Source organism: Coloeus monedula (assembly GCF_965178545.1).
Source record: "Coloeus monedula genome assembly, chromosome: 3".
In the NCBI taxonomy this organism is placed as follows: Eukaryota; Metazoa; Chordata; class Aves; order Passeriformes; family Corvidae; genus Coloeus; species Coloeus monedula.
Genome location: NC_138783.1, coordinates 31,142,291 through 31,154,197, shown reverse-complemented (window position 1 = coordinate 31,154,197; position 11,907 = coordinate 31,142,291). Strand labels below are relative to the sequence as shown.

The 11,907-nt window shown below is 47.0% G+C and overlaps 1 protein-coding gene across 1 annotated transcript in view; it reads right to left on the bottom strand.

Annotated features, from left to right (window-relative positions):
- Positions 1–4,986: 4,986 nt before the first annotated feature.
- Positions 4,987–11,907, bottom strand: part of CAPN5 (calpain 5) — a gene marked incomplete at its 3' end in the record, with an annotated part of 34,402 nt that continues 27,481 nt past the window's right edge. Inside the window, exons 7-12 of the mRNA XM_082278306.1 lie at positions 11,635–11,830; positions 10,205–10,327; positions 9,330–9,526; positions 8,765–8,886; positions 5,486–5,622; positions 4,987–5,169 (exon numbers count right to left, since the gene is read on the bottom strand). Coding sequence (XP_082134432.1) covers positions 4,987–5,169; positions 5,486–5,622; positions 8,765–8,886; positions 9,330–9,526; positions 10,205–10,327; positions 11,635–11,830 — 958 coding nt within the window. The remainder of the gene's footprint in view (positions 5,170–5,485; positions 5,623–8,764; positions 8,887–9,329; positions 9,527–10,204; positions 10,328–11,634; positions 11,831–11,907) is intronic.

Genomic DNA, 11,907 nt, shown 5'->3' with positions numbered 1-11,907 from the left:
GAACCTGTCCCATTGCTGAAGGCCCTTCTGCCTCTGCAGCCCTTCCTGCTGGAAATCCCTCATCCTTTTGAGGGGCAGGAGGCTCATATGGTATGAGCCTCATATTCATATGTATGCAGGCATTAAGGTGGGAAGATGGTGCCTATGGGGGATCCAGCTGCAAGAAGAAATACTTCAGCATCAACTTTGAGCCATAGGATGGATGTCTGTTCCTTCATGAAGATGCACTTTCAGGTCAAAGGCAGACCCTGAACTGCCAATTTACCATAGAATCATAGAACCATAGAATGTCCTGAGTTGGAAGGGACCTTACAGATCGCCTAGTTCCAAACCCCTGCCATGGGCAGGGACACCTTCCACTAGACCAGGTTGCTCAGAGCCCCATCCAGCCTGGCCTTGAACACTTCCAGGGATGGGACATCACCAACTGCTCTGGGCAACCTGTGCCAGTGCCTCACCATGCTCACAGTAAAGCATTTCTTCCAGGTATCTCATCTTACCCCACCCTTTCACTTCAAAGCCATTCCCCACTTGTTCTATCAAAACATGCCCTTACAAAAAGTCCTTAAAAAAAGCCCCCTACAAAAACTGATATGAAACTATATGAAATTAATGTTGTGAGCAGAAATCCCTGGCAAATGACTGTGCTGTAGGGATGAGGAGATGCTGCAGGACCCTTGGTGAGCCTCGGGTGGATCCTGCCTGGAGCTGTACACTGCTCTACTACTTGCTGCTGGTCTCCAAACATGCACAGTCTCCGCACATCTCCACACTCATGTGCTGCCCTCCCACACAAATTCCAGCATCCCTATCTCTGTGCTGGTGTGCACCATCAGCACAGACACAGGCAGGGCTGCAAATCAACCTACACTTTTAAGCCCACTGCCCCACTACCAGCAAAATCAAGGTGTGGATGTTGGTGGGAAAGCACAACCTCCATGCCTCCATGATAGTCTGTGGCTTACCCAGGCTTGCATAGACCTTTTTTTTAAAATGTGCACCAAGCAAGACTCAGTAAAGCTGCCTGGTCTACACCAGAGCTCCTGTGCTATGTTCGGCGGCATATGTGCCCAGCTGGGTCTGCTGCTCAGGACACCTTCCATGAGAGTATCAGGATGTTTGGAGAATTGAGGTGTTTGTGAGGCTTTTCCCCTAAGAAAGGTCCTTTTAAGGCTGGAGGGTCTGGGAAGATACCTCCACCCCACAATAGAAGGGCTTTTTCCAGATGTCTGCTCCAGGCTCCTAAGGGTGGGCTGCAGGAGCACACAGCTTCTTCCTGCTGCAAAGCCTTTGAGCACAGGCAGCTGGTGGAGGGAAGCCGAGATGGAAGCGAGATCCCAGTGCCAGAGCTTTGGGTCTGTATGCTGCAGCAGCAAGACTGGAGATACCCATGGGCAGGGCCAGGCTTTTCAAACGCTCCGATGTGCATTGTGCAGGTTTGTTTTCTGAGGGAAAGCCATCCAAAACCCTCTTCCTCCTTCTACTTCACCCATAAACTCTCCCCCCCTCCTTTTGTTTTTTCAGCAATCTGCAGAGCTCTTTTCCAAGTCAGGTGAGGCTCAAAAACCCAAGTGCCCTGCACTGTGGTGACTCTGAGGTATAGGATGCAAAGGCTATTTATAGTCAGAGGAGGTTACCCATCCCCTCCGTGGATTTTCTCTGTGAATGTCAGTGTAACCTTGTGTGAAAGCCTCATGCAGATCACCTTGTCTCAGTCTCAAAGTCCGCAGAGAAAATAATTTGAATGGAGTTTGGTGAATCAAGCAAATTCAAAAGGCTCTGCAGAGCCACCTTGTGCCCATCAAAAGCATTCTGGAAGAACAAAGCAGTTCAAAGGCAAGGAGTCTGAATAAAATATACACAATTTATTTATTTATAGGAGGTTTACAGCTGTACAATGTTGGCTTTCTGTTTGGACCATTCTCTGACCTTGTGCAGCACGACACGTCAGTGCCTTTGGAGATGAAGACAAGTCACAGCCTGTTTTAACAGGCAGATGTCAAAAAGAAATGAATTCCACAGAGTGTAATGCCAGGCTGCCTGCAACCATTGAAATGATTAACAAAAGAAATGTGAAATACATCAGACACATGTCCTACCCCACTCATGAGGGACGGGAAAGTGTTTTTCAGACCTGCCCTCCTCTAAAAAAAAAAACAAAACAAAATCAATCCTGAATATTTCTGTTTACTTCATTCAAAGAGAAAAGGCATCAACAATAGGAATGGCATTTCAATAATTCCCTTCCCTCATGTGCTCTACAAATAAGACAAAAAGAAGAGTAAGAAAGGTAATTTTTGTCATTTCATTTGAAATGTAGGGAAAGAAGGCTTCTGCTCTAACTTTTCCAAAGTTTTCTCTTTTTTTTTTGTTTTAAAAAGGACAAATAATACTGATATTAAGACAATTTTGTCCTGATACAGAGAGATGATTTTTTTTTTTTTTTAAGACGTTATTAAAAAGCTGCCTTTCCTCTCTTTATGGCTTGATTCTCTGTAGGGAGGAAGGAGGCTGCCCATGGATACCAGGGCACCACAACTCCTTGGTGAGCTTTGGCACCACTCCTTGGGGATCACGGTGCCATTTGGCACATGGCAGGGCGCTCCTGGACAAACGGCTCTCCTTTGCTGCAGCCACCCACAGCCTGATTTCCTGAGAAAACAAGGCTAATGCAGGCAGGCAGGACACCTCCATCTGCTGATGATGGTCCTGTCACGTTCCTGCGATGCCAAATAGCTCATCCCCCTGCCAGGTGAGGTATCTTCGGGCATCCCTCTCACATATCGCTCTGAACATAAGCCTGAGAGATCCTCTCCTAAGACCCAAATCATACCTTCTAACCCCACAGTCCTGCTTCCATTTATTTTCAGTGATCAGTCTCATAAACAAAACTAGGATAAAATCAAAATATCTCTGCATTGGTCTTCCCAAATTCAAGGATTTGCTTTGACCTTGGGATCAAAAAGTTGCTTTACCTAACTAGGAGCATTTAAGTCAATTCTGCAAGATGCTGAACCAAACTTGGTCCCAGTGATGGCACCTGGAGCTGGAGGGTGCTCGGTGCAAGCCAGGAGTAATTGAGATCTGGAAAGAGCATCATGGGGACCTCTGCTTGCCTTTAAGTCCTGGAAAACAAGACCTAAGAACATAAGCAAATGTGGTAAAAAAGACAACTCATAACCGCAGGACTGTGAAGATGAGGAAAGGGGAAAAGCAGCCTGCAAAAATCACTGCAGTTGCACCATCAGCTTCTGGTTGCACCAAGAACTGAGCTAGCAGGTACTGTGATTTTGGGGAACACTTCACCATGTTTCAGACTTAGCAGACCTTTAGGTACTTTTAAAAAAACCCCAAACAGACTTGCAGGACAAACATGGGTGTTCAGTAGGACAAGGAGAAACCATCTGCTATGGCAAAAGAAGGCTTTCCTGTTCACTTTTCTTGCAGGAAAAGGACTCTGGTCAGGTCAAAATTTACCAAGATTCAAAGATTTTGTATTAATTTCCACCTGCATGCAGGTGACTGCAAAATATTTGCTTGTTAGAAAATCTAACCGAAAAATCCCTTAACTTGCACCACTTTAAAGGCACACGAATAAAAAAACCCAAACAACAGGAGAAAAAAAAAGGGGTTGAAACTTGTCCTAGTCAGCTGCTGAAAGGCCAGACAACGGGTTGTTGTTTGGTTTATCTGGGATGATTTATAAGAAGCCAGATTCTGCCACCCAGTGGAATAAGGAAGATTAACCCAGTTTTCATGGAAATCAGGAGCACACTGTGGCCCTAGACACATCCCCGAGGATGCATTTGGGTTGTGCTTGTGAGACTGGCTCTAGGACTGTGCAACTCATACTCCATGACAGGAGACTGAAAATTAAAGGTGAGAGATGGACACTGGTATGAATGAAATATTCCCAGCATTTTCAGGCTGCACTGGGAGCAGTGCTCCTCTAGTACAAGCTAAAATCCCACTATTTTTAAAAAGAATTTGAGAAAGCGAGGCACTGAGAAATGATGCACTGTAGGCAGCAGTACAGATGGAGCCCATGGAAGCCCATGGAGCAAAGCTCCCCATCCCTTGAACTTGACACTTCAGCCTTCAGAGGAACCAACCTTCTCTTACCTAAACACTGAACTGCCCCAGTAGACAACCCACCCCAGCTCCTGGCATGAGATTTTGGGATGGAGATGGCATGGAGACATGGAGACAGCAGGCACCACGGGAGTTCAAGAGGCACACACGGGAGCCGGGTGCAGACTGATTCCGAAACTTGACCCCAGAGAACAGTTATCCCACCACAGCTGTTGTTATTTTTATATACTTCAGAGTTGCATGGGGTTGAACAAGACTTGGGTGGAGACAGCTTGTCCCCAAAATGATGGAGCCTTTGGTCTTGTTGCCCCTGTGGATTTGGGATTTGGGCTGCCTTGGTGCGTTTTCCTTGCAGTTGCAGTATGCAAACCCATATCCAAAAAACATCCAGCAGGCCCCGATCGGTTTTTCCACTTCTCCTTTGCTGTGGTGCCTCCACAGATAAGCGATTACATGGTAATTTCAAGGGAGAAAACTCCATGCACACTACTCTTAACCCAAGCAGACACACTGAAGATGCACTGAAGCAGCTGGTGGGACCGCGGTGGCCACACGTGTGCGTGGTGGCACGTGTGTGTGCCAGCCTGTGTAAACAAACAGCCCCAGGGCATCGTGCTCTGGCTGTCAGGACACACAGCATGCTCACAGAGGTCCCACAGTGGCAGCCAGGGGGCTGCAGAGGACGCCAGCAGAAGGATCATTGCGGTTCCCCAAAAAAGGCACCATTTTTTAACATTGAAAACACAAGATTGGCTCCTTGGAGTGGAATGCATGCATGGTTCAAATACACTTTGCAGGTGGTAGGTAGGCTCTGTGTGTCTCTCTCTATATATGTATGTATGTGTGCATGTTTATATTCACATATGTGGCACCAGAAGAGTCATCCTTGAGTACTCAGACATTAGTGAGGATGTTACTGCTGAGCAGCATCACAGCAATGGTTCCAGGGAGATCGTTTGACCTCCTGTTCCCCTTGTCCTGGAGGTGCAGTGTGTGCACCGACTGCCGGTCGCTGGGATCCCCCGTGAGCACCACTTGGCCCAAGAACTCATCACTTATCAAGTTGTGGTTCCAGATCTGCGGAAACAGAACAGGGATGAGAGCAGCTCCTTCAGGGATGCAGCCAACCTTCATGAACTGGAGAGAAGGGGTTACTGGGGATGTGCCCTGAGCTGAAGCCAGGGAGGTGGTGAGGTGTGAGGGTGTCATTCTGGAAGTGAGACGGGTGAAGGACATGCCTTTACCAGATGTCACCATGGTGGTGAGAGGTTGAGCTGCATTAACTAATGAACAGATCTGCTGTGGACAGTGTAAGGAGAGGGCGGGGGGCGGGTCCAAGTGAGAGAGGGTCTCCATCCCTCAGCCCACTGCTTGCCTGCCTGTACAATTGTACCTGAACAATGATGGGTTGTCCTGGCTTCTTGCGGTAGAAGAGCCCTTTCACATCGAATTCTGGTGACACTGTGTTCTTCTTCACTGGAGAGCGAACCTTTTGCCCTTCGCACTTGATGATCACATAAGGGTCAGCTCCTGAGGAGAGAAAAGGGAATTTTTGGTTTGTTGTAGCTTCTGTAACTCCTTAGAGTCCTTTTCCAGGGGTGTCATGCAGTACTCTGCCTCCATATCCCACCAGAGGAGATGGGTATCTGCCAAAGCGTTTGTCACACCCTGTATGATGTCCATGGAGCTCAGCTGTTTGGGTTTAATTCTATTGGGTGACATTGTCCCTGCACAGCAGGTGTTGATGGACTGCTATGAAGCTGGGGAAGGGTCTCGATGGAGCACAAATCTGATAAGGAGCGGCTGAAGGAGCTGGGGGGGGCTTAGCTTGGAGGCAAGGAGGCTCAGGGGGACTTTATGACTCCTACAACTATCTGAATGGAGGATGTAATGAGGTGGGGGTTGGTCTCTTCTCCCAGGAAACAAACAGGATGAGACGAAAAGGCCTCAAATTGCACCAGGGGAGGTTTAGACTGGATATTAGGAAAAACTAACTCATAGAAAGGCTTATCAAGCACCTGGAACAGACTGCCCAGAGCAGTGGTACAGTCACATCCCTGGAGGGGTTTAAAAGATGTGCAGATGTGGCAGTTGGGAACAGGATTTAGTGGTGGACTTGGCAGTGCTGGGTTAAGGGTTGGACTCAATGATCTTAGGGAGCTTTTCCAACTGAAACAATTCTATGATTCTATGAAAGGGCCACCTCTCTTGTCCCCATATTCTACAGAAACACTCCTTCATCACTCCAAATCCTCCTGACCATTGAAGTAAATGTTCCATGGAGGACACCATCCTACTCAGCCCTCTTTTCAGGATTTGCTCTCCTAGAGGCAGAATTAAAACCATGGAGAAGAGAAAGAGGCTCACACAAGGAAATACCAAATAGAGGATTAAGTTACCAAGTTTACATACTACCAGCCCACAGCTGGATGGTACCTGAGCTTCCAGGAGAAGGAAAGAGTCCCTCATTAGTGAATATTTTCATCTTGCCAAACAAAGTGCTTGTTTGGGGAATTTCACTAGAGAAAGAGCTATTGCTATGGAAATTTAACTGCCAGAATGCTTTTTCTTACCATGAACTTTAGTTGCTAAGATGGAAACACAGACCTGTTGGATGAGTTTTCTTGTCCAAGGGAAATGTGGAAATGAGGAGGAACAAACCAGCCCCTTCTGACAGCCAGGGATTTTGATTTCCAGACCACCTCTTTGCTCGCTTTCTGTTGGCAAGGATCTGGCTCCCCTGGTGAAACACAGCTGCTGGATTTCACAGCTGTTTTTCCAAATTACCTTGTCTTTTGGGATGTCCCATTGAATCCTCAGATTCCATCAGCCAGAGCCAAATTCCTATCTGTAAATCACAATTTCCAAAGTGTTTTGAAAGGCCTGGTCTGGGATGTGTGAGAGATGCCATTGCACTGGAAAACACCAAACACACTGTTGGTGGTGGGAGCTGAACAGCTGGAAAACAGCTGGAAGAAAGCAATTCCTAAGGGGTTTTTGTGGAGAAAATGTTTTGTGACTCCAGAATCCACACGTCTTCTTGTCTGAAGGAAAGATAAACCTCCTTGTTTCTGTGAACAGTTCAGAGACCTTTGGCTTCCGATTTCCCTGCATTGCTACAGGTGCACTGACCTGTTGTGAATAATCCAAGAAAAAACCACCTGCCTAGGGTTAAATTCCCTCCCCAAACACCAGATAGGGCATAAGAACTCCCTTTGTGGCATGTGGGAAGTAAGCACATTTGACTAGTCCTTGCTTAGGAAAGATCCTGCTCTTTACTCTCAGGGATATAGTGATAGGCAGCCCTAATAAAAATTCTTGGGTGAAAAAAATTACAATTTTAATTGGGTTTTATTTAGATCTTCTAAGTTTTTAATTTTTATATTTTAAATTTGGCTTGAAAGTGTTTGGCTAAATCTTGCCACAACCACCACATGTCCTTGACTCAGGAAATGGGGGAGAAAGGCTAGGATCTGGTCTATTTCCATGGTGGAAAGATATTTGCTTCTGTAACTGCAACCTCTAGACCTTCCATCCCAACTTTAGCAATCTCCCAGTACAAGCTATCACTGCCACTGGGTTTCTTGGTCCAGATGCTCCAGGCAGACAGAACATAGGGCTCTTGCCATAAGCCTCTGTGTGGCTGTAGGACAGGGGGAGGTATGGTCCTGCTGCCATCTTCCATGCAAGAAAAGTGGTGGATGTCAGAATTGGTCTAGATCCACACCATCCCAAAGTGACCTAAATTTGACATACCCTCTACTGATAAGACATTTATCCAGCCTCCAGGGATGAATGCTACACATCAGGCTGTTTCTCTGTCCTTCCTACTGAAATGCCTTTAAATACAATTCCTGGCTTTTACAGCTGCTCATAGTTGAGAGGAATGCTTGGGTTGTTACAGGACCACTGCTAAGGGCTTTGGGGAAGTTTTGGGAGGGTCTCAGATAACAGCCTAAATATAACAGCTCCCAGATCATGTCCACTGCAAGAAGTGAGTTTGGCTCTCCATGGACTTTCTCCTCCTCTGGTGTCTCAATCAGGCATGTTCACTGAAAAAAATATCTGAGGACATTGATGACATGATGATTTTTTTGCCTTTTTTATATATGCCTTTTATATACCCTTTAATATAGCTTTTATGTATCCCCAGTGCTTTTAGCATGCATATTTGTAATTCCTTAAGTCTGATAACTTAGCTTAGACCCAATATTCCGTTAAGCCAGGAGACCAAACATCCTGGAGGCCTTGCAGTTGGAGGCCGGAAACCCCTATGCTATCCTGAGAAACCAAGGTCTTCCCTAGAACATCCTGTAAGCCAAGATAGGCCCATCCAGGGGGGGATTCCTTGGGATGGGGGGTTTGTTTGAGCCTCTCATTGGGGAATCTTTGATAGATATGCTAATTTGCAAGGTCTATAAACTGTAGACGTGATCTATCATCGTGGTGCATTTCAGCATGCATTTCGGTGCATTCCACCTGGATGAAGTGGTGCACCTTAAGGTTCCTTAAATAAACACCAAGGTAAAAAACCCTTTTTCCCTTAAATCGTGTTTGATTCTTAATTTTAAGACCAGGGAAAGGAAACAATATAAATTCCAGCCACGTCCCAGTTCATAAATCACCTCCCAACTCCTCCGGGGCCGGACAACAGGTAGGGAAAGACCAGTACCTCCTTGGGAGTCCTGATTCTTGAGCCCAGCTGCAGCAAGGACATGGATCTGGGATACTACTTGTGGGTAGCCACACATCCCACTCCAGCAGGTGTGTGGTGGCTCATCCAATGTCAGCTCTCTGCAAGGAAAAACACGTGGCCTTTGAGAGGTGCCTAATCTTACCCCAAGGAGTTTGCTCTGGCACAATGAAGGACTGTATAGGCCATTTGCTTAAGAGTTGGACTCAATGATCTTTGGATGATGCTTGTGGGTCCCTTCCAACTCAGAATATTCTGTGGTTTTATGACTATCCACTGTCCACTGTCAGACTCTGCTCCCCACTCCAATCTCCTCAACCTGGTTTTGGGATGCCCTCCCATATCATGCTTAGAAGCAGAGTGGGAGCTTCTCTGCATGTCTGTGGAGAGACCTGTAAAGATGTCCTGTCTCTTGATCACCCTTAACAGAAAGCCAAAGAGCAGCTGCAGGCAAGGCTGTGACTATTAAGAAAAACCACAAATCAAAAGCACAGGGCTGTCTCCAAAGAGCCAATTCCTCCCCATCCCTGCTCATGCTCCTTACCGGCAATCTGAAGGCACGTCTGTGAAAATCCTGAGAAGGAACTCGCCTTCGTGACCAGGGTCAAAAGTGGTGGGGATGATGACGTAGCGGCCTTCCTTCAGGTCTGTCCTCAGGAAGACGCTGCGGGAATTGATGTAGATGGAGCTGGCCACCTTCTGCTGCAGGGTGTGCATCCGGTAGTTCCTATTCAACTCCACCTGGGCAGAGACCACAGTGGGATGGTCAGCACATTGTCACTGGCTGAAAATGAACTGGTATCCACCACGGAGGGGGAAAGACTGCAAGGACTGAGTCCACAGTGCCAGGAGACCTGGAGTTAAGACAACCAGCAAATTGGTCCCAGCTGTGCTGGGTGGAAAGCAAGTGTGGATGTGGCTTTCCCAATTCTTTTGGCTCAGGGACTCATCTCCTGCATCACAGCTTAACACTGGGGACCCAGCAAACAACACGTAAGGATTAGTCTAACAGATCTCAATATTTGGAGAGAAAAGACTAATCATTGCTTTTAGCAAGAACTGTGCAGAATCACAGAATGGTTTGGGTTGGAAGGGACCTTAAAGATCATCTAGTTCCAATCCCCTGTCATGGGCAGGGACACCTCCCACTAGAACAGGTTACTCAAAGCCACATCCATCCTGACCTTGAACATTTCCAGGGATGGAGTATCCACAGCTGCTCGAGGCAACCTGTTTTCCATGCTGACCCCTTTGATATCCCTCTTCATCTCCAGAGGAGGGCAGGCTGTGCTGATGGTACCCCAGAAGTACCCAGATAATGCTTAAATGAGCGATATGGTCATGCAGGACTGATGTACCACTCCACAACCAACAAATTTATAGTGGCATTCAGGCCAACATGCAGGAACCCCAGCCTACCTTATGGATATCAAAGCCTATGGCCAAATTCTCTCCTTTGCCCTCTCTGCGACTGGTCCTTTTGGGCTTCTGCTGGATGGAGATCAGCACTTCATCTTCTGCCTTCTTCACATCAAACACATACTAGAAGCAAAAAGAGGAAGGTAAGGGAGATTTTGATTAATACAGGATCCCTGGGCATGGGTGGGGGTGGATTTAACAGATTTAACATCAGTTTCTCTCCATCCACTTCCATGCAGGGACAGCCTGGCTTCAGTACCCACTCTGAGAGCCCATACACTCTCTTCTTGGGACCTGGCATCAACTTGCCAAGACAGTGACCTTTTTGGCCCATCTTAGAGAAATACTGCGAAATCCAGTCTTTGAATTGCTCAGCAGAATCCAAGCAGTCTAGATGTAGTCCTATATCAGAGACTTTCACCCCCTGCAGTCTGCCAGAAGTCCTCCTATAAGGCATGGAAGGATGAACTGATGTTCAGAGACCTAACAAAAAGGCTAATACAGAGCTGGAAGCTGGAAACAACTCTCCCACATCCTTGATGACAACTCCTGCAATGGACCAGACCATCCTTCATCTGCTTGTTAGATGAAGGACACAAAAGGTCCTCACTTGTGATACTGAGAATCCCAGTTCAGAGCAGGACAAGACAATTGTAGAATCATTTATGTTAGAAAAGATGTCTAAGATCATCCAGTCCAACCCTTACCCAAGCAGTGTCAAGTTCACCACTAAACCATGTCGCCGGGTGTCCCCCACATCACATGCCTTTTGAACACTTCCAGAAATGGTGATTTCACCATGGCCCTAGGCAGCCTCTTCTAACATCTTCACCCTTCCAGTGAAGAAGTTTTCCCTAATATTCAATCTAAACCTCCCCTGGCACAACTTGAGGTTGTTTTCTCTTGTCCTACCACTTGTCACCTGGGAGAAGAAACTGACTCCCACCTGGATACAATCTCCTTTCAGGAAGGTGTAGAGAGCCATAAGGTCCCCTTGAGCCTCCTTTTCTCCAGAAAAGTTTGCTCCAGGAAATGAACTTCAAGCTAGAAGGAAGTGGCTCTATGGGCTACACCTGTCCTGGTAAATTTAACAGTGTCAAAGTTTGGGCAGAAAACCTGGAATTTGGTCATTCAGACATCCAGATTATTGGAAATGACTCCTGGACTGGAACCAGCCAACACTGATGCCCTGTGGCACAGCTTGTTCTTCCCTTGTGCCAAGGGTGCTTGGATGCAGTCTCCCTGATAAGAGGGATAACGTTAATAGAGTTGGCCTCAGTGCTGGTCATGCTGAGCCAGAGAATTGCCATAAGCACAAAGAATCTATTAGAGGTTTGGTAGCCATTTCAGTCTTCTAGGTACCTGTAGGACAGTTAAACACTTGGAAGCACATGTGAAGGCTCCAGAAGGGCCTCTGCCCCCTTACTCACTTGGGGGTTCTGCAGAAAGGTGTCCTTGTGGTTGATGCAGCCTCCAGAGCGGTTCTTCAAGGGGTCACTGCTTCTGGTCCATGCCCCATGTAGCACTGCCTCTTCCCAGGTCTTGTGGATGCTCAGGTAGGAGGTGTTGATCAGACGGCACTTGATGATGTCCGTGAAGTATTTGCAGAAATCTTCAAAGGTCATCCTGAATCAGGACAGAACTGGGTTATGCTGCTTCATTCCCTGGAAAAGTACACTGCAGGGATTTTCCTGATCATCTGT